Source organism: Myxine glutinosa, chromosome 9 (genome assembly GCF_964187855.1).
Source record: "Myxine glutinosa chromosome 9, kmMyxGlut1.1, whole genome shotgun sequence".
NCBI classification, from domain to species: domain Eukaryota; kingdom Metazoa; phylum Chordata; class Myxini; order Myxiniformes; family Myxinidae; genus Myxine; species Myxine glutinosa.
Window position 1 is genome coordinate 102,694,792 of NC_136269.1, and position 26,148 is coordinate 102,720,939.

Below are 26,148 nucleotides of genomic sequence, written 5' to 3' on the forward strand. Positions count from 1 at the left end.
AGAAGACGCAAGTTTTTTTTTCTTTTCTACTAAACCTTCAATTCAAGGAGCAATATAGTTGATGTAAGCTATTTGAATATTGATATAGAGTGAATTCGTTGGTGGATGAAGGCAAGGGACCATTGTGGGGTTGTGAAAGCTGGATGAGAATTTTTAAATGGAAAATAAAGTCTTCTCTGATTTCACCGGTTTTTTTTTGTTTGTTTGTTTGTTTTTTCAATTCTGATAGTCTGTCCAAATCTGATATTACTCTCTTCACTCTCCGATCATCAGTATCATGATCATCATCATCATCATCCTGATATGTCCTGGCCTCCACCATAGCATGCCAGCGTTTTTTATCTGCCTGTCTCTTATGTGCCACATTCCCTGTACTTATGGATTCGTCATTCCATCTTGCATTTGCTCTACCTCCTATCATCATTTCCCTTTTATATCAATGTTTATGTATGTGTGTGTCATTATCCTCAGCCTTGGTTGCAAGCTCCTTTGTAAATTTTGGTTGTTTCTAGCTTCACATGAAGACAAAAGGTCTGAAGGTGAATATCGGAAAAAGGAAGGTGATGGCAAGTGGTAAAGCATGTGGTGAGGTGGAAAGAACTGGGAAGTGGCCGTGTGCTGTGTGCAGGAAGGGTGTCGGAGTGAACTCCATTCAATGTACAATGTGTGCAGAGTGGGTTCATCATCAAAAATGTAGTGGTTTGAGAGGGTCATTAACCAGTGTGGCAGCTACATTCAAGTGTAAGGTGTGCACAGAGGGAGCTGCAGATGGAGGAAATGTTGAGTTGGATCTTGGACACGGCGTGAAGCTGGAAGGTGTGAAAACATTTTGCTACTTCGGAGACATGCTGAATGGAGAAGGTGGATTAGACTCGGCAACGGTTGCTCGAGAGATGTGCATGGAAGAAGTTTCGGGAACTGAGTGGTGTGCGACGAGGAGGGGAGTGTCGTTGAAGCTGAAGGGAAAGGTTTATGCTGCATGTGTGAGAAGTGTTATGATTTATGGGAGCGAGACCTGGGTAATGAACGTAGAGCAGCAACGAAGGCTGGAAAGGGTGGAAATGCGAATGGTTCGGTGGATGTGTGGAATATCGTTGAGAGAGAGGAAGACAAATGATGAATTGCGAAAGATGATGGGAATAGAGCCTGTAATGGATGCTGTGAAGAGAAACAGGTTGAGATGGTTTGGTCATGTGTTGAGGAAGGATGAAAGTGACTGGTTGAGAAGAGTGATGGAAATGAATGTAGAAGGAAGTAGAGGACGGGGAAGACCGAGAAAGACTTGGCTAAAGATGGTGGAAGAAGAAATGCGGGCAAGGGGGTTAACAAGTGGAGATGCAGAAAATAGGGCAAAATGGAGAAGATTGTCATGGGGACCGCAAGGCTAACCCCCACTGTAGCAGGGAAAATGGCCTTAAAATGCCTGTTGTTGTTGTTGTTGTTGTTGTTTTGTCTCGCTTCACATGGAAGGTCATGTCCAAATTCCTGAGATTTATAAACGATGCTCATTTAATTAAAATAAGGTTTAAATATATTCAACTGTTCTTTGCTTGTTTGGTAATTTACGTTTGTGTATATACAGAAGTGCAGATTTGGATTGTGATGTTGGACTGCTTGTGGTCACCAATATTTCTTTGCTCCTGTGCTTCATGCAGCTGTGCCAAACTGGAGGTCTGGTGGGTCCTCAAGCCATACCTGGTGATGAGCCTGCTCCTCCTCTGGCATTAACAGAGATGACTGTGTCTTCTGAAGACAGCTTGAATCTGACCGTGACCACTCGTGGCCTTGAGGTCATGACAACACTGCTCAAGGTGGTACAAATACTTTGGAAAAACACAAATAGAGGGCTTGGCTTAATGGAATTGTGAATGGGATATGACCATCATGAGATCAGGGTCCCCACGCTACCATGGAAAATGAAAAAACGTGGGTAATTAAAAATATGTTCGGTAAAACAGATGAAAATTACTAAAATACCGATTAAAGTTGGAAAGTTTCCTGGGTTTTTGACAATTGGACGATGTAACAACATCCGGAAGCATTCGCAAGACTTTCGGAGAGGTCTGGGAATGGTCCATTTTGTTATGGTGGACGATGCTTCCCGTCAAAAGGTGCCATTAACCGATTTCCTCACGATCTCGCAATTCAAACTGCCATTGTCGAACGATTTATTTGCAGTGATCACTTTACAATCCCACAGTGAGTTTGTGTTTTAAATATCATATTAAAAGCTCATTTAGAAGCAAGAAGCTGATTTTTTAATATATATATATATCTGAAGGTCAGGGCTGCATAAAATCCCAAAAATTTTTAAACTGTTTTCGTTATTTTGAGCATACCGAAGAAGAAGAAGAAGAAGAAGAAGAAGAAGAAGAAGACATCTGAATACAAATGGATGCGGATGTGCTTTACATTTTCAGATGCTTTATAGTTTTGTTCTGTGTTGGCAGGCAGGTAGATCAGTGAATGGAATGGATAGAACATTTATGCATGTATGCTATCTCTTGTGGGGAACCAGGATAAGCTGATGTTTTCGGCATTATTTCTCCATCAGCGCAAGAGGAAGGGTTAAAACCACTGAAACTAAACTTCTCCTTGCTTCCCACAGCAGTTAGCATATTTCGATCATTGGTTCCATCCATATTGCTCTTGCATTTGAGATCAGTTTTGAGAACAGATAAAGCTTGCATTTTCTTATTTATAACGTGATTATGTGTTTGTAAAAGTTTATTTGGAAGAAGACAAAAGCAACTTTATCTTCGAAATGCCTAATAATTTCTTAGATTAAAAACTGATATTAGATTTTTCTTTTTGTTTTGCACACCAGGCCTTTTCCGAGGCAGCAAAGGGAGGAGGAACATTTGGCAAAGATTGCTCTCCACTGGTGGTGACCAATGCTTTAGGAATCGCCATCAATCTTGCACTGGGAGCAGATATTTGTATCTTTCAATCGCACAAACGCTATGGGAAAAAGGTCATTCATCAACCAGTCATAGAGTTGAGTGCTGGAGAACGTGTAGAGCTCGATTTCTCAAAAGCCGAAGCACTTGGTCATACATCTGTACTGCTTCGCCAGGAAAGCACTTTGTTTTCACTTTCATTCAGTGAGCATCACATGTGGTTCTGCACATTTCTCTCATTAACACTTCATGTACATGGCATACTGGTACCGTGAAATGGGGTGAATAGGGACAGCAAGGTGAATAGGGACACGAACTGAAAAAAAGTTCGGAAACTTTTTTCGCTGAAAATTGATAACCATACTGATTTGTTGATATTTTGGTTGAAAGTATTCTCTTGTTATTTTAAAAAGCAACTTATAGTCCCTATTAACCCCATATATGGGTTAAATAGGAATAAATAGGATTTTTATGGCTGTCCCTATTCACCCCGTTTTACGGGTGAATAGGGACAGTCACTAATACAAAAAAATAACAATCAAGAAATAGGGACAGTTTGGAGAAACTTTTTATCTCTTTTTTTTTTCATTGGCACCGTGGTTTATATTATGGGTGCATATTATGTGCATCCATCTGAGCTATCAATTTAGCAATACGTTGGAAACTCAGGATTGTTTCTTGATTATTATTATTTTGTATTAGTGACTGTCCCTATTCACCTGTAAAACGGGGTGAATAGGGACAGCCATAAAAATCCTATTTTTTTTTTTTTTTTTTTTTGGGGGGGGGGGACAGAATAAAGGGTTAAAGGGACAGAATAAAAAATATTTATTCCTATTTAACCCATATAAGGGGTTAATAGGGACTATAAGTTGCTTTTTAAAAAAACAAGAGAACACTTTCAACCCAAATATCAACAAATCAGTATGGTTATCAATTTTCAGCGAAAACATTTTCCGAACTTTTTTTCAGTTTGTGTCCCTATTCACCTTGCTGTCCCTATTCCCCCCATTTTACGGTACTCTCCTTTTCTACATTTCTTTTACCACCTTCCTTGTAGTCAATTGATTTCAAGTTTTGGCACGAGTAAAACCCTATAGAATGGTATAAGTTCTGTCGGCATAATGACCTCCTTTATAAATTCAATCTCGTGTCTTGTTGTTGAGATGTAATATGTTCTTGGTTATTAATCCAGCTTTATTGGACATGACAGAATGAAATCCTTGTAAATGTGGTGTCAGCTTGTTTTGTTGATGTCTGAACACGTTTAAACAGATGCTAAAGGTGGCTGTGAGCTGATGATGTAGTACAGCCCCTTTAGAGTAGGTTAGGGATTTGTAGTTTAGACGGTGCAAATAATCTCTTCAATTTCGGGGTGGGTGGAGAGGGCAACGGAGAGTTTCTGTGGAATCTATAACGTCCATCAGCAAATGCTAGCAAATTGGTACCCAGCTTAACGACCACACAATGGACGGTGTACTTGTCAATGTAATCGCCCACCTGTGAAACACCAGGGTGAGAACTTGTAGTCTGTTTAGGAATCAAATCCAGACAAGACGGCGCTAATGTTATTCCATTGCTTCTGAACTATCCAATCAACCAAATTGGGAAAACAATATAGTGCAATTTATGCGATTTTGGTCTGATATCCCAACGAGCGCTCGGCACCCAGAGGAAGAACCACCAGTCCAACCTGAATATTTGTCCTGCACCTTTAGATATATTGATGGTGGCATACATTCATACCTAATAGGTATTGTGATGTTTCAGACAGTGTGCCAACAGACATTTTAGTTGAAGGAAGCTGTGGGTAGTCATCTTGCAAACACAAAGCTAGGTTAGACAACACAAGAGAAAGGAAGTTGCATGGGAAACAAAACAGATAGTGTAATACGTCAGAGGAGTTGCTTAGAAACGAGTCCAGTGAGTAAATGGAAGCTTACATTGGTAAAAACCCTGCATTGTTAAACTAAGCGTTGGCTCATATCCACTTCTATACAACGTTATGATGATGTTACTATCTTGTAAAGCATTGGTAAAAGCCTAATGCATGCCGCACACTCTCAGCTCCGGCAGGGTATTCGAAGGTTGAAGGAGTTCCGCTCGGGAGGCTGGGATCCCGAGTGTACTCTGTGTACCCAAAATATAGCACCTCATCTGGTGGTGGAGAGCCAGAGGACAGGTCCCAGCATCGGACGATGCTTGTGTGTAACATCGAGAGTCAAGATGGTGTGCGGTACATCACCATACGTTCATTGCTTCAGGTTTGCCTGGCTCATTAATATAATTATTTGCGCTGATTTTGTTGCAAAGTGGCTTAAGGATCAAAATTATAAAATATATTTGTATTTTAATGCTGTGAATGCATCCATGCCCATGTGGTATATATGTAATATCTTGATATTGCCTGACTGTTGAAAATGTACAGTGTCTTCAGAAAGTATTGACACCCCTTGACTTTTCCCCCATTTTGTTGTGTTACAGCCTGAATTTAAAATGAATTGAATTGAGGTTTTTTTTTTTGTCACTGATCTACACATAATATACCCCATAATGGCAGAGTGGATTTTCTTTCTTTAGAAAATTTTACAAAGTAATTGAAAATGAAATATCTAATTTACATAAGTATTCAACCCCCTGAGTCAATACTTCGTAGAAGCACCATTGGCAGCGGTTATAGCTTTGAGTCTTCTTGGGTATGTCTATATCAGCTTTGCACATCTGGATTTGAGGAGTTTCTCCCATTCTTCCTTGCAGATTTGCTAAAGCTCTGTCAAGTTGGATGAGGAGTGTCAGTGAACAGCAATCTTCAAGTCTTTCACAGATTCCCAATGGGATTCAAGTCTGGGCTTTGGCTGGGCCACTCAAGGACATTCACATTCTTGTTCTGAAGCCATTCCAGTGTTGCTTTGGCTGTATGCTTGGGGTCATTATCCTGTTGGAATGTAAATCTTCTCCGCAGTATAAGGTCCTTTGCACTCTGAAGCATGTTCGCCTCAAGGATTTGCCTGTATTCAGCTCTATTCATTGTTCCCTCTGTCATTACAAGTCTCCCAGGCCCTGCAGCTGAAAAGCATCCCCAAAGCATGATGCTGCCGCCACCATGCTTCCACAGTAGGGATGGTGTTAGATGGGCCATGAGCTGTGCTTGGTTTCCGCTTTGTATTCAGGCCAAAGAGTTAAATTTTCGTCTCATCAGACCACAGAATCATTTGCCTCATGTTCTCAGTCTTCCATGTTCGAATCCCGGTCGATCGCTGAATTAACGCCAGGGGGGTTGACTCAGCCTGTCATCCTTCCGAGGTCGGCAAATTGAGTACCAGCTTGCTGGGATGAATGATCACAGTGTGTACCCCGAATCCCTGCGCTTCATAAGAGCGTGACCAAGGGTTGGCGTCAGGAAGGGCATCCGGCCATAAAAACATTGCCTCAAACAGGGAACCATGATTGTCATGGGGCCCGCAAGGCTAACCCCCGCTCTAGCGGGGAAAATGGCCTTAAAACTATCATTCATTCATTCATTCATTCTCAGTCTTCCATGTGTCTTTTTGAAAACTCCAGGCATGCTGTCATGTGCCTTTTTTTTCAGGAGTGGCTTCCGTCTGGCCACTCTCCCATAAAGACTAGATTTGTGAAGTGCTGCAGAGACTGTTGTCCTTTCAGCAGGTTCTCCCATCTCAGCAAAGTAACTCTGTAGTTCTGTCCAAGTGGTCATTGAGTTATTGGTGACTTCCCTGACCAAGGTCCTTCTTGCCCGATGGCTCAGTTTGGTCGGACAGCCAGCTCTAGGAAGAGTCTGGGTCGTTCAAAATTCTTTCCATTTCCTAATGATGGAGCTCACTGTGCTCTTGGGAACTTTCAACACTGCAAATTGTTTTATACCGTTCCCCAGATCTATGCCTCCTCACAATTATATCTCAGAGTTTTACGGACAGTTCTTTGGACTTCATGGTAAAGTTTCTGCTCTGATATACACTGTCAGCGGTGAAACTTTATATAGAAAGGTGTATTTCTTTCTAAACCGTGTCCAATCAATTGAATTGGCCAAAGGTGGACTCCAATCAATTTGCAGCGACATCTCAAGGATGATCAAAGGAAATTGGATGCACATAAGCTCAATTTGGACTGTCATAGCAAAGGGATTGAATACCTTCTGGTGAAACTTCCAAAATCAAGACTCTGCTCACCTTCATTCTTTCGTTCCTCTTGCTATCTTGCAAACGTAGATAGACCAGGCCGCGCACGAGGTGCGAACAAAAAACGACTAATTACACATAAGTTTGCAATAATTACAAAACCAAAACTAACTGGAAACGCACAATAACACATACGCAATACAATAACAAGTGGAAATTCGACGGACACGAATGGGAAAATACTCAAACTTCGATGTCGTGGAGAGATGGAAGCAAGCCTCCTTGCTCGAGGGACCCGGAAGTGGAAGTGAGCGGACTTATCTTATCTAAACTTATCCGAATGCCAAATCAATCCAGGATCCAGTAATTTTTTGCCAGAATTACCGAGCCAGATCCTAGCCGAGGCTTTGCTACCGAGTCCCTGCCCTGCCACGATCGCTAATGCATGTCAGAAATAGAATTTGAAAATGTACAGTGCATTCAGAAAGTATTCAGACCCCTTCACTTTTTTCACATTTTGTTATGTTGCAGCCTTATGCTGATAATCGTTTAAATTCATTTTTCCCCTCATCAATCTACACTCAATACCCCATAATGACAAAGAGAAAACAGGATTTTAGAAAGTTTTGCAAATTTATTGAAAAGAAAAAACTGAAATATCACATTGACATAAGTATTCAGACCCTTTACTATGACACTTGAAATTTAGCTCGGGTGTCTCCCATTTCTCTTGATCATCTTTGAGATGTTTCTGCACCTTGATTGGAGTCCACCTGTGGTAAATTCAATTGATTGGACATGATTTGGAAAGGCACACACCTGTCTATATAAGGTCTCACAGCTGACAATGCATATCGGAGCAAAAACCAAGCCATGAGGTCGAAGGAACTGCCTGCAGAGCTCAGAGACAGGATTGTGTCGAGGCACAGATGTGGGGAAGCCTACAAAAAAAATTATTCTGCATTGAAGGTTCCCAAGAGTGCAGCGGCCTCCATAATTCTTAAATGGAAGAAGTTTGGAACAACCAGGACTCTTCCTAGAGCTGGCCGTCCAGCCAAACTGAGCAATCGGGGGAGAAGGACCTTGGTGTAAAAGGTGACCAAGAACCCGATGGTCACTGGCTGAGCTCCAGAGATCCTGTGTGGAGATGGGAGAAACTCCCAGAAAGACAACCATCACTGCAACACTCCAAGAATCTGGGCTTTATAGCAGAGTGGCCATACGGAAGCCTCTCCTGAGTGAAAGACACATGAAAGCGTGCTTTGAGTTTGCCAAAAAAGCACCTAAAGGACTCTCAGACTGTGAGAAACAAGATTCTGTGGTCTAATGAAACCAAGATTGAACTGTTTGGCCTCAATTCTAAGTGTCATGTCTGGAGGAAACCAGGCACCGCTCATCACCTGCCCAATACCATCCCAACGGTGAAGCATGGTGGTGGCAGCATCATGCTGTGGGGGTGTTTTCAGCAGCAGGGACTGGGGGACTGGTCAGGGTTGAGGGAACAATGAACGGAGCAAAGTACAGAGATATCCTTGATGAAAACCTGAAACAGAGCGCTCAGGACCTCAGACTGGGCTGAAGGTTCACCTTCCATCAGGACAATGACCATAAGCACACAGCCAAGACATCGCAGGAGGGACAACTCTGTGAAGGTCCTTGAGTGGCCGAGCCAGAGCCCTGACTTGAACCCAATCGAACATCTCTGGAGAGACCTGAAAATGGCTGTCCACTGACGGGCCCCATCCAACCTGACAGAGCTTGAGAGGATCTGCAGAGAAGAATGGCAGAAAATCCCCAAATACAGGTGTGCAAAGCTTGTCTCGTCACACCCAAGAAGACTCGAGGCTGTAATCGCTGCCAAAGGTGCTTCAACTAAGTACTGAGTTAAGGGTCTGAATACTTCTGCAAATGTGATATTTCAGTGTTTTCTTTTTAATAAATTTGCAAAACTTTCTAAAATCCTGTTTTCTCTTCATCATTATGGGGTATTAAGTGTAGATTGATGAGGGAAAAAAATGAATTTAAACGATTTCAGCATAAGGCTGCAACATAACAAAATGTGAAAAAAGTGAAGGGGTCTGAATACTTTCTGAATGCACTGTATCTACTGCTCTTCAAAAGCAAAACCTTATTGTCTCAGCTTCTAATTCTTAACTGTCTGCCAATGTCAATGTATCTAGTTTTCGTTTTCACCCTGGCTTTCTTCTGAAACACTTTCTGAACTTCAACCTATTGCTGCTCATCTCTTGAGATACTTTTAGTTCTTTGAGAGCTCATTTTTGATTATCTTGTGTTTTCACCATTATGAAGCATGATGCATGATGATTCAATGCATTAATATACATATACATGTGTATATATATATATATATATATATATATATATATATACATATATATATATATATATGTATTCAGCACATGAGACAAGCTTCTGATGACGTTTCTCTTGCTAACAGGTAATTAACCATTGTGGTCAAAGTTTCAAGCTACTCCACAGGACAGGTACTGCCATGTACGAGACCATTGGTATTGTCCCATCAACTGGAGAATTCTGTGTACCACTCATTTATGCCAGGTGATGCTTTATTCTTATTTTTTTTACTTAATCATTGCTCCATTGAGCCATTTACTTTGCTTTTTATTCATTTGTGGCTTGCGAGTCTTATTACGAGGCGCCCTGACTCCAACACATTGTTCTTAATTCTCAGTCAGAAACTGTACTTGGCTCCTGATTCTGATGAATATGAGACCAGCACAACTTACGTTTGGGGCGAGAGTGCTGTGCAAAAGGTGTTTGAGGCAGGCAAGAGTGGCATCTGGTGGGTGGTCTACTGCCCATCTACGCGACCTGGAAACAAACCCCTTTGGCTGTCAGTCAGGGCTCAGCCTGACACGGCCAGCTTTGTGGATTGTTCCATCACGGGGTGTGCCATCCATACCCTTCATCTTTCCTCCACAATGCGCCTTCGGAACGTCTTGCCATACCCCATCTCGTGCTTGTTGGAGGTGAAAGTGGAGGGATGCGTTATATGCTTTTAGTCATATATTATCCTCAATGGGCTTTCAGAAATATTGCTTTTTTATCGTTGAGGCTTGTGGAAGAGCTAGAACAGAATGGAATGTAACAAAATGGAAAGGCAGAAACAGGAGAGTGGAGGTGAGTGAGAATGAGATAAAGGGCGGGTGGTGGTGAGAAGGCCACATTGGTTTAAAAAGCCACACACTAGCTGAAACAGCAAGAAGAGGAAGGAGAAAGCGGGGATAAAACAGAAAAGGAACAAGCCAACTAAAATGAAGAGGTGAGAGAAAGGGGAAGAAAATCACAATAACCTGGAAAACGGGAGGGGTAGGGAATGGCTGGCTTGTACATAAGGGATCACCTGTATGAGTGGAGGGGTGACCTGAGATAGTGGTGAACAACTGTGTAGAATCCCTGGCGTTAAAAATGGGGCTGGACACTCGGAAAGTTGGTTCCACAGATGAGAAAAAAGAGAAACAAATGAGTGGATGTGAGTAGTGAGCCTGGATTTTGGGAGTTTACTGAAAAGAGGGTTACTGGCAAACAATGTATGCCCTGTGTAAACCTGAGAGGGACAGGGCTAAGAGAGGGCAAGGGTGCAAGACCAAAAAAGATGCGGTATAATACAGAGAGGCCACCAACCTGTCTGTGAAGCAAAAGTAACGGGTCTAGACCTCAGCTTAGTCGCAGGAGGTCGCAATGATTTTGAGGGCCATGCTTTCCACAGTATTAAGAAGGGTACGGTGTGAGGTCTTGGCACCAGCCCAAAGAGGAGAGCAATACTCCATCAAGCTGTGTAGAAGGCTTTGTAGATTGTCAAAAGTTCAAATTGGCCAAAGAAAGACCTTGCATGATGACGGATGCTGATTCAGCAGCTGGCTCTGTATGCCATCTTGGAAACATGGTCTTCCCCTGAAAGATAATGGCTGATGATGAGGCCCAAAGGTTTGAGTGGCTTAACCTCTTCAAGTGATTTAGTTAGGATTTAGATGGAAGGTTTTCCAGACAGTCTTTTCAGAGAGACAATGTCAGTGTGTGGGATTTGTTGGGGTTAAAAGACATATTCCAAGTGTTGGACCAGCTCCAGATTCTATAAAGGTCTGCAGAGAGGGAAAAGGATGCTGCATGCCTGTCTGAAGGATGGGAAATAATATGGCAAAGGGTGGAACTATCGGCGAAAATATCAGCAGCATTTGCCAGGGAATCAGATTATTGATGAAGATTAGGAACAGGACTGGGCCCAAGACACTGCTTTGTTGCACTCCAGCCTTGACAGAGAGACGATGAGAGGATACCATTAAGAGCTACACACTGAAATCAGGAAGCCATGAGAGGAGGTGCGTGGTCGTGCATGCCATAAGCAGAGAGTTTGGAGATCAAGACAGGCCCCCTACACTGTCTCAAATGCTTGAGATATATACAGAGAAAAGGCCCTGATCTCTTGTCTGAGATTGAGGACTTCTGCCCATTGTTGGGAGGGTAGAAGCAGCAAGGCCAAGGTAGAGTGACCAGGTCTCAATTCAAATTGATGATCTGAGATGAGGCTGTTGGAGAAATGGAATGATTTTATGTGAACTGCAATGATGGATTCGATGACTTTGCTGATTGGAATTAAGCGATGCCTGGTGTTGGCTGAAAGGTTAAGGAGGCTGGCTTAAGATCCCAGGGTTTTGAACTCAAACCCCTGCATGCGTATTAACACCAGGCGGGTCGAAAGACGTGGGGAAGAGTACTGATGTGAAGGAGTTTGTCACCTTCGTCCCTCCACACACTTTACAAAAATAGTTGTATTTAATGATTCCAAGGGCAGAGATGAAGACACAAATCAGGATTAGGCTGGAGATGATGATTTAAAGGCATGAATAAAGCGCTATATGTTTGTTTGTTTTTACCCCTATGCTGACATGAATTTTTGAAGTGAAAATTACAACAAACGATGTAGAGCAATTGTGGAGTGTCGGTTGTGCCTTGTAGTATCTTAAGGTTTTGCATCCACAGTAGGATACCACGTAGTTTATCTGGTATATCCTGTGTTGCATTCAGGGAGTTTCAGAGTCCCAAGTCCTGGAGTCTGGCCATGCTGTGGATCTCATGCAAGCGGGAGCCACGAGTTTGCGGGCAGAATTAACCCTGAAGAGATATCAGGGACGTTCTTGGAGGGGGAAACTCGACCTGAATGCTAATCCTCCCGAATACCTGACCATCACCTTCCTGGGGTATGTGATGGTCTCTTTCTTGCTTTCATCTCTGACAGAGTTTTAAAATCTCATTTAATGATCAAAGTACAAATATGATTGCTAATTAATTTGGATACATGGACTGCTGAGATGTTGCTTATGTAGAAAGAGCCTATGAAGTTCAAAGTTCAAAGATCTTTCATTTGGCAGTGTTATCACTCGCTATTGTGTAATAATATAAATAATTATGAATGTGTTATCTCTGTGTTAAGATTTGTTGATGCATTCCTTATTCCTTTTGTGAATCCCAGGGATGGATGTGGTGAGAGACGGGCCATTGAGTCGGTGACATTGGCACTGCACAGCAGTCGGAGGGACGACCAACTTATGTTGACTCTGTATGCGCCCTACTGGCTTGTGAATAAGACTGGACGCTTGCTGCAGTACCGGCCTGACAGCTCACTGCTGTTTCGCCATCCATCGGGAGGTCGAGATCCTATTCTCTACACACACCAGCCACGTGGCCTGTTCAGTAAAAACAAGGTTTGCTGATGTAAACGTTTGCAGTAGGATTAACGTCACACAGATGGTGTAGAATGCTTGTGCTTGGAGAATGTTCTCTCTCAATGCAGCAAAGTAAAAAAAAATAAGGCTGGACCATGGGGGCCAGCATGGTGAGCTGAAACTGAGCAAAACATGAACACCAACACAAGAAACTGATGTGAAAACGAATGCCAGCCACATCACACCTAAATCCTGAGCTACACCAACTGATTTCTTGTGACACCACCCAACTCAACAGTCTTGTCATAGAAAATCTTTTTGTGTGGATGGTCCGTCGTGTAAACTTGTGTTACGTTGTGTCGTGCCCTGTCAGACCGATTTAACTTGTTCAATCTTGGTTGGTCGTAGTTGATATTCGTCGGTTGGTATTGGCACCCTCACGGCATGACTGGACAAACATGCTCATCTTGAGCCAATCAGAGAGTAGCACTGCCCCATGCCTTCTTCCTGAAACAAATGGCAAACGTATAGACTGAAGAAAGTGAGAATTATCTGTTTCAGCTCTAACAGGTAAAACCTGATTTTTATGATACTAGTGAGGTACCCGTGCTACGCATGAGTGGGAGGCCAGGAGCAAACAGACAATGCAGAAACGTCGAATGCTAAAGCATGAAACCAATAAATTCCACATTCCTGTAGCACCTTCAGTCGCACGTCAGACATGGACAGCAAGTTCGTGAAGGACTTCCATGAAAAACGTACCCGTTCGCAAACAAACGGGTACGTGTGTTCCATTCCCAGTCAATGGCAAATCTGCATATGGCGATCCGCGAATTTCACGTTTAGAAAGTAGAAACCGTCACTGCATTTCGTCATTCACTTGAACTCGATATCTCTTTTTTTCATTCCAAACAGCATAACTCCAATCACAAATATACATTTATATAATAAACTTTTAACAACATTCGTGACATAAACAAATATTTAAAATCCTGATGTGAAGTTCCTCACGGGTAGATGAATACAATTACGAATTCAAAATCGTACTTGCATTCACTCAGTTCCAATCATCAATTGATACTTTAACAAAACGATTAACACGATTAACGTTTAACGATTTAACATTACGATTGAATGACGGCTGTATTGGGATGTTATCAAACCCGCGGCGCATGGCCGTAATCTGTCCACTTCCGCATTCGCGGCAGGTTCATAATTCTCATCAAAATCTAAACAGTATTTGTAGAATTTCAACAAAAGCCACATCACTGTTCATATCGGTAAATATTATTCCTTAGTGTTTGGAAAAACTGGAAAATTGGGAAAAAATTGGAAAAACAATATACCCTATTTTACTCCAAGGGGTCCCAGGAATACCCACCCAAAATGTCATTGCGATCAGTTCAGCTGTTTTTGCAGTACCTGCAAACGGACAGACGGACGGACATTTGGTGAATTATAGTAAGATTACGTCCAAAGTTTATGCAAATTTTATTTCTAGAACTAAGGCCTTCATGCTGCAGAAGCAACTGCCGAATCCACACCTTCCTCTTTATTATTTGACGTCAATTCTCACTTTGCCCCTCCTCCCCCCTGACTGATTAGCAAAACTGCCAAAATTGCAAGAAGCTTGTTTCAGCGAGATTTTGCCTGTGCCATTTCATTCTTCCCCTGTTGTACTTTTGATACGTGCCAGGGGGACCAATCATTGCTTGCAGTCTTGGTTTTATTGGCAGAACCCACAAAGGCCAGTCTTTTGGCATCTGGTGGTGTGGCCGAGTGCATCGTGGCCACTGCAACTTTCCACTGTTACCCCTACGACCGTCGAGTTGCGTCACATAGGAACTAATCGTTTGGTGCGTCCTCTGCCTAAATCTCGAACAAGCAGGACCACAATCTCCAAATTTGAGCCAATGGCATGGGAGAATGGCTGCGACTTTCTTGAAGACCAAAGCACACTATTAGTTATGACTTATAATAAACACACTTGTAATAATAAACACAAAGCACACTTATCCTTCTCTCCTGACAAGGTGGAGAAGTTTCTGTCAAACCTTGACGTTGATTCTGCAACTGGACCAGACGGCATCAGCCCACGGGTCCTAAAATCCTGCTCTACCGCTCCATCTCACGCTCTCTCGATTCTCTTCACCCTCTCTTTTGCTCAAGGTCATCTGCCATCTGCTTGGAAATCAGCCAACATCATCTGATCTGAGGAAATCAGCCTCAGATCTTGCTTTGCACAAGAAAGGTGCAAAAACAGATCCTTGCAACGACAGACCAGTCAGCCTGCTCCCAATAATCAGGAAGGGCATGGAATCGATCATCGCTTTTGACATCAAATCCTTCCTCTTCTCCAATGGCTTTATCTCGGATCATCAATTTGGAGTTAGACCAGGTAATTATACTCTGGACATGCTGCTTCTGCTGTCTCAACAATGTATGGAGGTCCTCAATGCCAAAACAGGGAATCAGAGCTGTCTCCCTTGACATATCTCGTGCCTTCGATGCGGTCTGGCTCCCCGCCCTGCTCACCAAACTCTCCTCGGATGGTATCCATGGAAATCTCCATGCATGGCTTGCATACTTCCTTTATGGTTGCAGTCAACGTGCGGCCCTGAATGGATTTCTCTCATCTCCCCTTCCTGTTCAGGCTGGAGTTCCCCAAGGAAGTGTTCTGGGCCCTGTGCTTTTTCTGGTCTTCATCAATGATCTCTCCGACTCTCTGGAAAATTCTCTCTATCTCTTTGCTGATGACTCTACTCTCTGCCGCTCCTTACCTCATCCCTCAGATCGGCTGTCTGCAGCCTCCTCACTCTCTGCAGACCTGGACAAAATCACAGACTGGGCAAACAAGTGGAACATGTCTTTCAATCCTGACAAATCTCACACTCTCACTATGTCTCTCCGAAAAGACCGACGGGACAACCCTCCCATCTTCTTTCTGAACCATCCTCTCCAAGAAGTTCTGTCACTCAAGCTTTTGGGTCTCACTATCTGCCATTATCTTTCCTGGGAAAACCACATTTCCAAGCTGGCCTCCAAAGCCAGTCGCCGACTGGGCATCCTCCGTCGTGCGAAGTCCTTTCTGGAGACTTCTGAGCTCCTCACCACATACAAAGCTTTCAACTGCAGCTCAATTGAATACTGTTCTCCCCTCTGGGCTGGTGCTCCTGCCTCACACCTAGCTCGGCTTCACGCTGTTGAAACCAAAGCATTCAGAATCAGTGGAATCTCCCGCGATGAAGCCGATTGTGAGGGCCTTTCTCTCACTCACCGTAGGCAGGTTGGTGGTCTTTCTGTCTGCTACCGACTCCTCTCCAGCCTTGCTCCCCCAGCTCTGTCTGTGCTCTGTCCCCTAAATATTCCTGGAGGACACAAGATCTGCCAGCAACACTCTTATGGTGAAACTGCCAAAATCAAGACTCTCTGCTCACCTTCACTCCTCTTTTCTCCTGCCTCTGGAACAAACTCCCACACTCTCTTCAATCCCACTCCTCCCTCCAGGTCTTTAAAACAGCTGTTCACCACCATCTCTTATCTTCCCCCATCCAAAACCTTGATCTTTTCTACCCCCATTAAAACACACCAAATCCGCCTCTTTAAATCCTCAACTTCTTTCCTGAAATAGCTGAAGGTGTTTATTTGCTTTATAACGTGTACCCCTCCCTCCTCCCCCAGCCCTCCCCCTTCCACAGATCTACCGACGTCCCTGTTCTCTTCTGTTGTTGTGCTTGTGTGCTTCCCTCTCTCCCCCTCTTGTCTCCCACTTCCTTCATTGTATGTTTTATGTGTCTGTGCATGTTTTCATGTTCAATGTGTTAGCTCTTACACGAGCCTCGATTCTGTAGACGAAAAAACAAAGATATTTTTCTGTCTCTCCCCCACCGTCGTATTTTTATTTGTATATAAATATATTTTTAACTTTTTTTTTTTTTTTAAACAGAGATCAAGGCTCGTGGAAGAGCTACAATGCCAAAGAAGCATCTCCACAAGCTTGATCAGGTGCAGGTTATCAAAGCAAATCCAATATTGGTTTGAGATTGTGGCAAGACTGCAGGTAAGACTGTTAGAGAGCGTCGGTACTGCCAATGCAGTTTCTTGGCAAGGATTATGTTAGGACCTGTTCAACACTGCATTTAACATTTAACCCACAGCATTTAACCCCTGACTATCTCTTCTCCTTCTCCTTCCTTTTGCTTTGATTATTTACCTATTGATTTTTGTCTTTTTGCACTTGTTTTTTGTACTCTGTCAAAGCGTCTTTGGGCTTCTTGAAAAGCGCTATATAAAATAAATGTATTATTATTATTATTATAATAAGTAGTTTGCCATTCCCTTCCCAGCAGTAATTAGGGCAGGAATTTGTAATTTGTTCATGGTGTCGGTGATAGCTTGCCTGCTCTTCGCGAAGCACATTGTGGGATCTTTAATGTCCACCAATTAATGCCAACCGATGGGATCCAGTTTAACGTCCATCCTCGGGATGGACAAAATCCGCTCTCTGCCACTTTATAATTATTCATTAAAACACATTGATGAATTTGAGTGAAACACCATAATGAGAATTTATAGCTGGGTTGAGATTCGAACCCAGGATCGACAGCTTAGAGGCGATTGTATGTACCTCTAGGCCATCCTGCCAGCCTGGCAGGCAATTAGACGATTTAAAAAAAAAACGAAACACTGCTGTGGCATCACTGTAAGGTTGAAGAAAGAGGACATTGTATCAGCAGAAGTATGGGCCATTGATCACTGGTGCTTGCAGCATGTTTGCCAAAGGAGAAGAACCACCTTTAGAGGCCATTTTTCCCTGCAGAGCAGAGGTTTGCCTTTTTCGGGCACCTTGGTCCCCTTTTTGAAGCAATGTTTTATGGCCGGATGCCCTTCCTGCCGCCAACCCTGTTAGTCTCCTCTTGCGACACACAAGGAATTACCAGTGAGCTGATACTCAATTTGCCGACCTCGGAAAGATGACAGGATGAGTCAACCCCCCTGGCGTTAATTCAGCGATCAACCGGGATTCGAACTACAGGATCCTAGGATCCCAAGCCGGCACCCTAACTGCTAAGCCAACATCATGTTTGCCAAAGGAGGTACAAGCGAAATTGTTTCTATCTGTAAATACACCTGTTGCATCCACAAATGCTATTGGAAGGACTTTTATGCTCCTTTGTTGAACGCTCTCTGCTCCCTTCAGAACATCATTTCAAAATAGCAGTTGTATGGTTGGGTGCAAACATTGTAAAGTGAAATGTATGATAACCGACCCATTTGCCATTAATTTTACTAGCAACGGTACCTGCCCTAAGGGTGGGGCTTCAATTGGGAAGCCCAAATGAAAAGGCAAAATATCAGAAATTGAAGGCTTTTTTTTTATTTTAAACGATTCATATAAACATCCGTTGAATCATATCACACGCAAATCATCAAAATCTAAACAGTACATGGCGCCCATTTTGAAAAAAGATTGAATTCTGCAAAACGGAAGCAGCCGCTACACGTCTTTCTCAGTCGCACGTTTATGTGTGAAGAGTGCGCGCCGAATCTGTAACACGGAAGCAGCCGCTACACCTGTTTCTCAGTCGCTTTGCACACGCTGAGCTGCCATGTTACTTCGGAACCGCACGTTTATATAGGAAGAGTTTGTCAGGAGTCGATCTACTCTCTCCTGGTAAGTAGAATTTCAACAAAAGCCACATCACTGTTCATATCGGTAAATATTATTCCATCGTGTTTGGAAAAACTGGAAAATTGGAAAATTGGAAAAACAATGTAGCCTATTTTACTCCAGGGTTGTCCTAGGAATACCCACCCAAAATATCGTTGCGATCGGTTCAGCTGTTTTTGCGGTACCTTCGAACAGACAGACAGACAGTCAGACAGATGGACGGACGGACATTTGGTGAATTATAGTAAGATAAACATCATTAATAGGTTTTGTGTTTTTATTGAATTAGCATTGTTCTCATTTTCCTCCTCATTAATTACTTGACTTCACTAGTGTTTTTCGAACGATCTGCTTCATGGGAGAATGATTTGTGATTTCTACTCCACTCTGCTGGTGGTTATTGTAGATGAAGGTGAGCGTTGGCAACAGCAGTTTTTCTGGAGACTTCTCTCTGGACACAGTGGGTAGTGCGGGGTGTTTGTACTGCAAGGTCAGCCAGCATGTGGACCTTCAGGTGAGAGGATCAAACCAATGAAAGCAACGAGGAATTTTTCTCTCATTTCACTGTGGAATCTGTAGTTTGCAAAAAGCCATGAATGTAAACAAAAATTTAACGATTTTTGTTAAAAGCCTGTCATAAATGCTTGAGCCTGTCATTGAGGTCTAACCCTTCAGACATTTTTCAGACCTTTTAGAGTTTAGACCTTCAGATCTTCACACCTTTCAGACCTTTTAATACTCTTTAGATCACTTTGACCTTTGGACCCTTTTTCGACATTTTAAGACCCTTTAGATTCCTTTAGACAATTCCGACCCTTTAGTGCTTCCCTAGTAACGGACCTCTGGTAGTTTGTACGTGTTGCTGCATTTGAGCCTGGGGAGTAACTGATGAAATCTATCTATCCGGGTTCTTCCTGACATCTTTGTTCTTTGTTCCTTTCACATTTCTTTATTCATTCTAATTCTTACTTTTCCGATCTTTTACCTCTCTTGCTCTTTATTTCTCTTTCTTTATAAATTTGTCAAGGTAGAAGTGAATGTGATTGCTAAAATTGTTCTGTAAGGCTCACTTGGCTGTGCCTGGATGGGTTTGAGGATAGAGGAGTAGCGGCTGAAACCCGAATCCTATCCAAGTTCCTCCTGATGACGCCATATTTAGTCTTTGCTTATGCACGTTCCTTCTGATGCCTCCAATGCAGTATTTGGTCTTCCGTTATTTATTTATTTTTATACTTGGGCTAAGGCTCGTAATAGAGCTGACACACACGCGCGCGCACACGCACACACACGCACACACACACACACACACACTAACGAGACAAACACTTAACACAGCCACTGACCTTGGGGGAAGTGCCGTCACTACCGTCACTTCCCGGGATACTCTGGGTACCAGTGACGTCATAACAATGGCGCTGCTTTTCTCACTGTACTCAGTGAGGCATTTCCTTAAGAGGAATTTCCTCCTCCCCATGGATGTCATCTGATGGGGATTGTCCATGTTCTATCCTTTTCAAGCAAGGAAGCAGCACGTACCATTTTAAAAGTCTTTGGTATGACTTGAACCGGTCCACACTGGATGGGTGTTTTTTAGGAGACACCATCTTCTTACCGGAAGGCCATTGGCTCCCTACGGGAGCTCATCCGCCCTTTGCCAGGTGTTGTTTTGGTCCTGGCAGGGTGTCAGTCACCTTCCCCACTAGCAAAACCAGTGAGGGGTGTCGGTTTAGTCACCGACAACCCGACCATGCGCCAGGTAACACTGGGTTATATGTTACCAGTGGCAGTCCCAAAGGACTGACGTGACATAAATTGAATTTTGATTCTGGTTTGATTAAATGCACCCTTTAGACCCTTTGGACCTTTTCAGACACTTTAGATCTTTACACCATTTAACCTTTATTTACACTTTTTAACTTTTTTAACTTTCAGACCTTTACTCTTTGCAGACCTTTACTCTTTGCAGACCTTTACTCCTTGCAGACCTTTACTCTTTGCAGACCTTTACTCTTTGCAGACCTTTACTCTTTGCAGACCTTTACTCTTTGCAGACCTTTACTCTTTGCAGACCTTTACTCTTTGCAGACGTTTACTCTTTGCAGACGTTTACTCTTTGCAGACGTTTACTCTTTGCAGACGTTTACTCTTTGCAGACCTTTACTCTTTGCAGACCTTTACTCTTGGCAGACCTTTACTCTTTGCAGACCTTTACTCTTTGCAGACCTTTACCCTTTGCAGACCTTTACTCTTTGCAGACCTTTACTCTTTGCAGACCTTTACTCTTTGCAGACCTTTACCCTTTGCAGACCTTTACTCTTTGCAGACCTTTACTCTTTGCAGACCTTTACTCTTTGCAGACCTTTACTCTTTGCAGACCTTTACTCTTTGCAGACCTTTACTCTTTGCAGACCTTTACTCTTTGCAGACCTTTACTCTTTGCAGACCTTTACTCTTGGCAGACCTTTACTCTTTGCAGACCTTTACTCTTTGCAGACCTTTACTCTTTGCAGGCCTTTACTCTTTGCAGACCTTTACCCTTTCAATTTCGACCATTTAGATTTTAGACATTTAATTTTCAATCAAGCTACTTTTCATTTAGTAAAACCTTTAATTTATTTGCCACACAGAGTACACCACACAAAACAAGTCTTGGTGAGGGTCTGCAATCTCTGATTGCTCTTTCGAGTTGTGTATGTGAATGTTACTGTCTGATTACAGTAAGTTAATTGTCTTGTGTACCACCAGGTTGGAGTGAAGATTCAGATGAGTAGCTGGAGTCTCACGAAGATAGTCACCTTCACACCTTTCTTCGTGTTCATAAACAAGTCGTCATTGGAGCTGGAGGTCTTGGAGGAGGGTACACGAGACGCTTGGATTTACCTTGCACCGAATGAGGTGCTTCTGCGGTGTGCATTACAGCACAATGAAATTTTGTCGAATAAATTGTCGCACAATTTTTTTATTTTTTTATTTATTATTAAACAGTGGCACGCTGTCCACGACCCTAATTCTTTTGATTCATTAATTTTTCAAGTATATCGTTTGGTGTTGTTATTCTGTCTGTCTGTCTGTCTGTTTGTCAATCGCCTATAGGTCACAATTTTAAACTGATCTTCACGAAACTTCACCATATGGTACAGTTGGTCATAATGAAGAAGCCTATTGATTTCGAAGTCAAAGGTCAATGATAATCTTGAGGTCAAATTGCAAAACAAAAATTGACATTTCCCATCCGATTGACTTGAAATTGAATATAATTTGTATATAGTCACTAAATTGGGAAACCAACGATTTTTGAGGTCAAAGGTCAACTCAAGGTCAAACTTCTAAAATCATCAATTTTCATCTGAAAAATAATCAATTGTCATCCGATTGAACTGAGCTTTGATGAAAGTCGTCAATTTAAATCTTAATGAAAAGGACAATTTGATGTATCTATAGCAACTTTTGGGGGTTGGGGTGGTTTTTGCAAGTATCATGCCCTGCAAGACATCTTTCATTACTCCCGCCAGCGAGTAATGCATTCGTGTGTGTGTGTGTGTGTGTGTGTGTGTGTGTGTGTGTGTGTGTGTGTGTGTGTGTGTGTGTGTGTGTGTGTGTGTGTGTTCGTGTGTGTGTTCGTGTGTGTGTTCGTGTGTGTGTGTTCGTGAACAAGATATCTGGAAAAGTTCTGAACGCATTTGGATGAAAGTTGGTGGGATGATTGCCCTTGGGATAAGGAAGAATTGATTAGTTTTTGGTGAAGCTCAGGATAATATTCCGGATCGAGGAATTTCTTGAAGGATTTTTTACCATTGGAAGATAGGGCTCACAGCGGCCACCCACGGCAGGAGTATGCGCTCTACTGAGTGGCGTTCTAGTTTTTTTTATTTCTTTATTTATTTTTTGAGGAACATGACGTGCTTAACACACATGCTTTTGTCATCTCAGCCTTCAGATATCATTCTTATAAAAGCATCTTTTGAAGGCCATTGCAGCAGGACTTGTTCATGCCTGCCCTCCTATGATTATGATGCAAATCTTTTTTTCTTTTATTTTTGCAGCTCTCTGGGTTTTGGCCAGTAGGCAATTTGAAACAACTACGTGTGAGAAAGATGGGCACGAACTCTTCATCCAAAGCATTTAATTTTAGTCGCCCAGACGGTGGCACCGTGCTGCGTCTGCCTGAAAAAGTAAGCATACATCAAGTACAGTATATTCTCATTAATTGATTGGTTAAATAACACTGTTTTGATATATAAATATATTTTTCTGTTTTAATTCATAAGTTCTCTCCTGATGTAAGCCACTGTCGTTATTCTGTTCCATGAGTCTCAGCCAGTATTTAAATACGTATATATTTTATCTACCATTTATAATGCACACATCATTTGAGTGGATTGATTTATGAAATTATCCATATTAATTTTCTGGATGTATTCACTGTGTATGCCTCTCCAGCCAAGTGGTGTGCACGTTGCCATCACAGTCATAGAAAATTCTGCGGTCATCAATTTTTCAGACCTACAGCCTGAAACTGCACCCCTTCTTCTGATCAATCATATGACTGGAAGAGCTCTGGAGTACCATCAATTGTAAGTGTAATGTCCAAAACAGTGTAACATACACTTTTTTATGGTAATGGGCAAGTATAACAGCAGATGTTTGTACATGTGTGTAGAGGCTGTGACGGGCAAAGATGGCTACTTCCCGAGCAGGCTGTTTTTTATACATGGGATGAACCTTGCAAGGATCGGCGTCTCAGTTTGAGCTGTGAAGACAAAACACTGGAGCTCGATCCTTTGAAGGTATGAAGCCTGACAAAGCAGATATATGTGTAGTATCCATAATAATAAAAGTGTGTGTGTGTGTGTGTGTGTGTGTGTGTGTGTGTGTGTGTGTGTGTGTGTGTGTGTGTGTGTGTGCGCGTGTTTTTTTTTTTTTCTTTCTGTGTGTCATCCATAACTCCAAAACCATTAAACCTCACGGCCCCAAACTTTGCATGCATACTTCTCGAACTCCAAGGGGGTGTATGAATGAAAACTGGGTTTATGTGTGTTTGTTAAAACACCCTTTTTGAATTTGATTAATGGGGTGCTCATAAAAAACCCAAATAAGCCTTAGCAAAATAAGGTAAGCCTTCTGCCATCTTGGTCAGCCCTCTGTGACACCACTGGGTTCTTAAGCCGCCATTTTTTTCAACCTATTGAATCTTGCCTTGGCTTGGAAACACCATCTACTCTCACGGACTAATTATAGCATATAATCAAAATCTGGATTCGGATTTGAGAATCGGATCCCATACACTTAAGTATCAGAATTTGGAGTGAAATCTATAAATTGAAGAACATTAGTGATTCTTATTACTAAGTGTATTTATTTAAGCAAGGATGTTGTCCTCCTTCTGCACTGTCGTTTTCATTCACACCTCCATAGGAGAGGGTGTTTTTTTAAGTTGAAAATGTTTCAAGTTCAGCTTTATTCCCATTTGTCATAATTTCATTACTGTTATTGTAAACAAACAGAATAGAGAGAAACAGCATGAACAAAGCATTAGTGCTTATTATTCTTCTTCAAAGCATGATAGAGAAACTCAACTTCTCATAAGATTGCCAAAACATCAACATAAAAAAGAACATAAATTTAATTATTCTTTGCGTTTTTGGCAACATACACTACCCAGATCTTCTTCAAACTTAACGAAAAACATTTTATTCAATCTCTGATATACATAGAATGCTTCTGATAATTCGTTTTCTTCAAACTCGGAAAGCATTACAGAGAAACTCAGCTATAGATTAACTAAAGGCTCTGTTTTCACCACTTTTATGTCTGGGCAAATGGCGTATATAGAGCTTGCACGGCTCTGAAAATGCCAAAAAACTTAAAATGATGAAGAAGATCCATCCTTCTCCATATTCAGTGAAGTGACGGATGGAATTTCCTAGCGACGGACGGTATTTTGAGAGAGACCTGTGGTGCCGGCCCCATGGTGTTCACACAAATGGGATTAACAATGCATATGTGGCAAGTTGAAGGTGATGGAAAATGGGTTGGTGGGAATCAAAAGCTGATTTTTCATGTCTCTCCTCCACCCCTCTCAGTCTCTCCCCCACCCCTCTTTGTTTCCCCCCACCCCTTTCTGCCTCTCCCCCACCCCTCTCTGTCTCTCCCCACACCTCTGTCTCTCCCCCACCCCTCTCTGTCTCTCCCTAACACTTTGTCTCTCCCACACCCCTCTCTGTCTCTCCCCTAACACTCTCTGTCTCTCCCCTAACACTCTCTGTCTCTCCCACACCCCTGTCTGTCTCCCCACTGCTCTCTCTCCCCTCCCTTTACCCCACGCCTCCCCCTCTCTCCCCCCTCCATGCACACCCCTTCCCTCCCATTTCTCCTCCCCCTTGCCCCCCCTCTCTCTCTCTCTCTCTATCTCTATCTCTATCTCTATCTCTATCTCTCTCTCTCTCTCTCTCTCTCTCTCTCTCTCTCTCTCTCTCTATCTCTCTCTCTATCTCTCTCTCTATATCTCTATATCTCTATATCTCGATATCTCGATATCTCGATATCTCTCTCTATCTCTCTCTATCTCTCTCTATCTCTCTCTATCTCTCTCTATCTCTCTCTATCTCTCTCTCTATCTCTCTCTATCTCTCTCTATCTCTCTCTCTATCTCTCTCTATCTCTCTCTAGCTCTCTCTCTATCTCTCTCTCTATCTCTCTCTCTATCTCTCTCTATCTCTCTCTCTCTATCTCTCTCTCTCAGTGACTCTGCGTTACCCGACACTAATTATGGAAACTTTGGGAAAACCGGGTACAAAATGCAAACAACATGTGATAGAATCGCATCTTATATGTAGAAATGCAATCCTCCATAGTACAGTCATGTGTTGATATAGTACGCTGTGATTAGTTGTCATGCACGTAATCAGTGGCAAACGTGCAGAAGGATTGTGAAAGTATAAGCTGTTATATCATTTTGGTGTCCTTTTACTCAAGTTACAAAGATATTAATAGACAATGGACAAACATGAGGTATATGGGATTTTAACCTGGAACCCCAACCCTCATCACGATCCAGGTGTTCAAATTCTAACACTAACAAGCTAGTGTTTGACTGCAGAAGTATATTAACATCTGTGCTTGTGCGAAAAAAGAAAGAAAGAACGTGATGGTACAGTTTTTGAAAGACCCTGGGGAGACGCATATAACACATAGGGGAACCCTAGTTTAGTTATATCTGCAGTAATTTTATCTCACTAAATTACCTCTCCTCTTGTATCAGTGGAAAGGGAATGAGTTGTGTTTGTGGAGAAAGGTTTTAACCTTTCTGTGATTCTCCTCCATCGAAACCTTCGCTGTCTTTCCCTCTCTTCTTATCTCCCTCTCCCTATCTCTCCCTCTCCCTTCACACCTTTGCAACACCCAAACATCACACTCGACATCGTGCACAACATTACAAAACCACCATACAAATCAAATCCAAAAGAAACATGACCTCGTAGTGCTGGCCAGTGCAGGATTCCAACATAAACGCATGAAGCACACAATAGCACAGACCCGCACACCCTGGTCGAGGACATCACTGGAGAAGCAGCTGGACTCGCCCAATGAGAATCGTTTGGAGACAGGGCCGACCAATGGGGAGACAGCCCTCCACTGGGTTTGAACCGCAAGGAAACCAGCAGCTCAGGACCAAAGTAGCGCTTGACAGTGCAGCTGGATGGTGATTGGTCTCTGAGCCCTGCTTCTTCGAGGGACAA

General features: G+C 42.6%; 1 protein-coding gene across 1 annotated transcript in view; it reads left to right on the forward strand.

Annotated features, from left to right (window-relative positions):
- Positions 1-26,148, forward strand: part of LOC137435727 (intermembrane lipid transfer protein VPS13C) — a 124,935-nt gene that overhangs the window by 51,154 nt on the left and 47,633 nt on the right. Inside the window, exons 12-23 of the mRNA XM_078785117.1 lie at positions 1,656-1,811; positions 2,828-3,104; positions 4,968-5,164; positions 9,495-9,613; positions 9,747-10,044; positions 12,101-12,273; positions 12,546-12,777; positions 18,816-18,923; positions 21,155-21,304; positions 22,453-22,581; positions 22,850-22,983; positions 23,070-23,196. Coding sequence (XP_078641243.1) covers positions 1,656-1,811; positions 2,828-3,104; positions 4,968-5,164; positions 9,495-9,613; positions 9,747-10,044; positions 12,101-12,273; positions 12,546-12,777; positions 18,816-18,923; positions 21,155-21,304; positions 22,453-22,581; positions 22,850-22,983; positions 23,070-23,196 — 2,100 coding nt within the window. The remainder of the gene's footprint in view (positions 1-1,655; positions 1,812-2,827; positions 3,105-4,967; positions 5,165-9,494; positions 9,614-9,746; positions 10,045-12,100; positions 12,274-12,545; positions 12,778-18,815; positions 18,924-21,154; positions 21,305-22,452; positions 22,582-22,849; positions 22,984-23,069; positions 23,197-26,148) is intronic.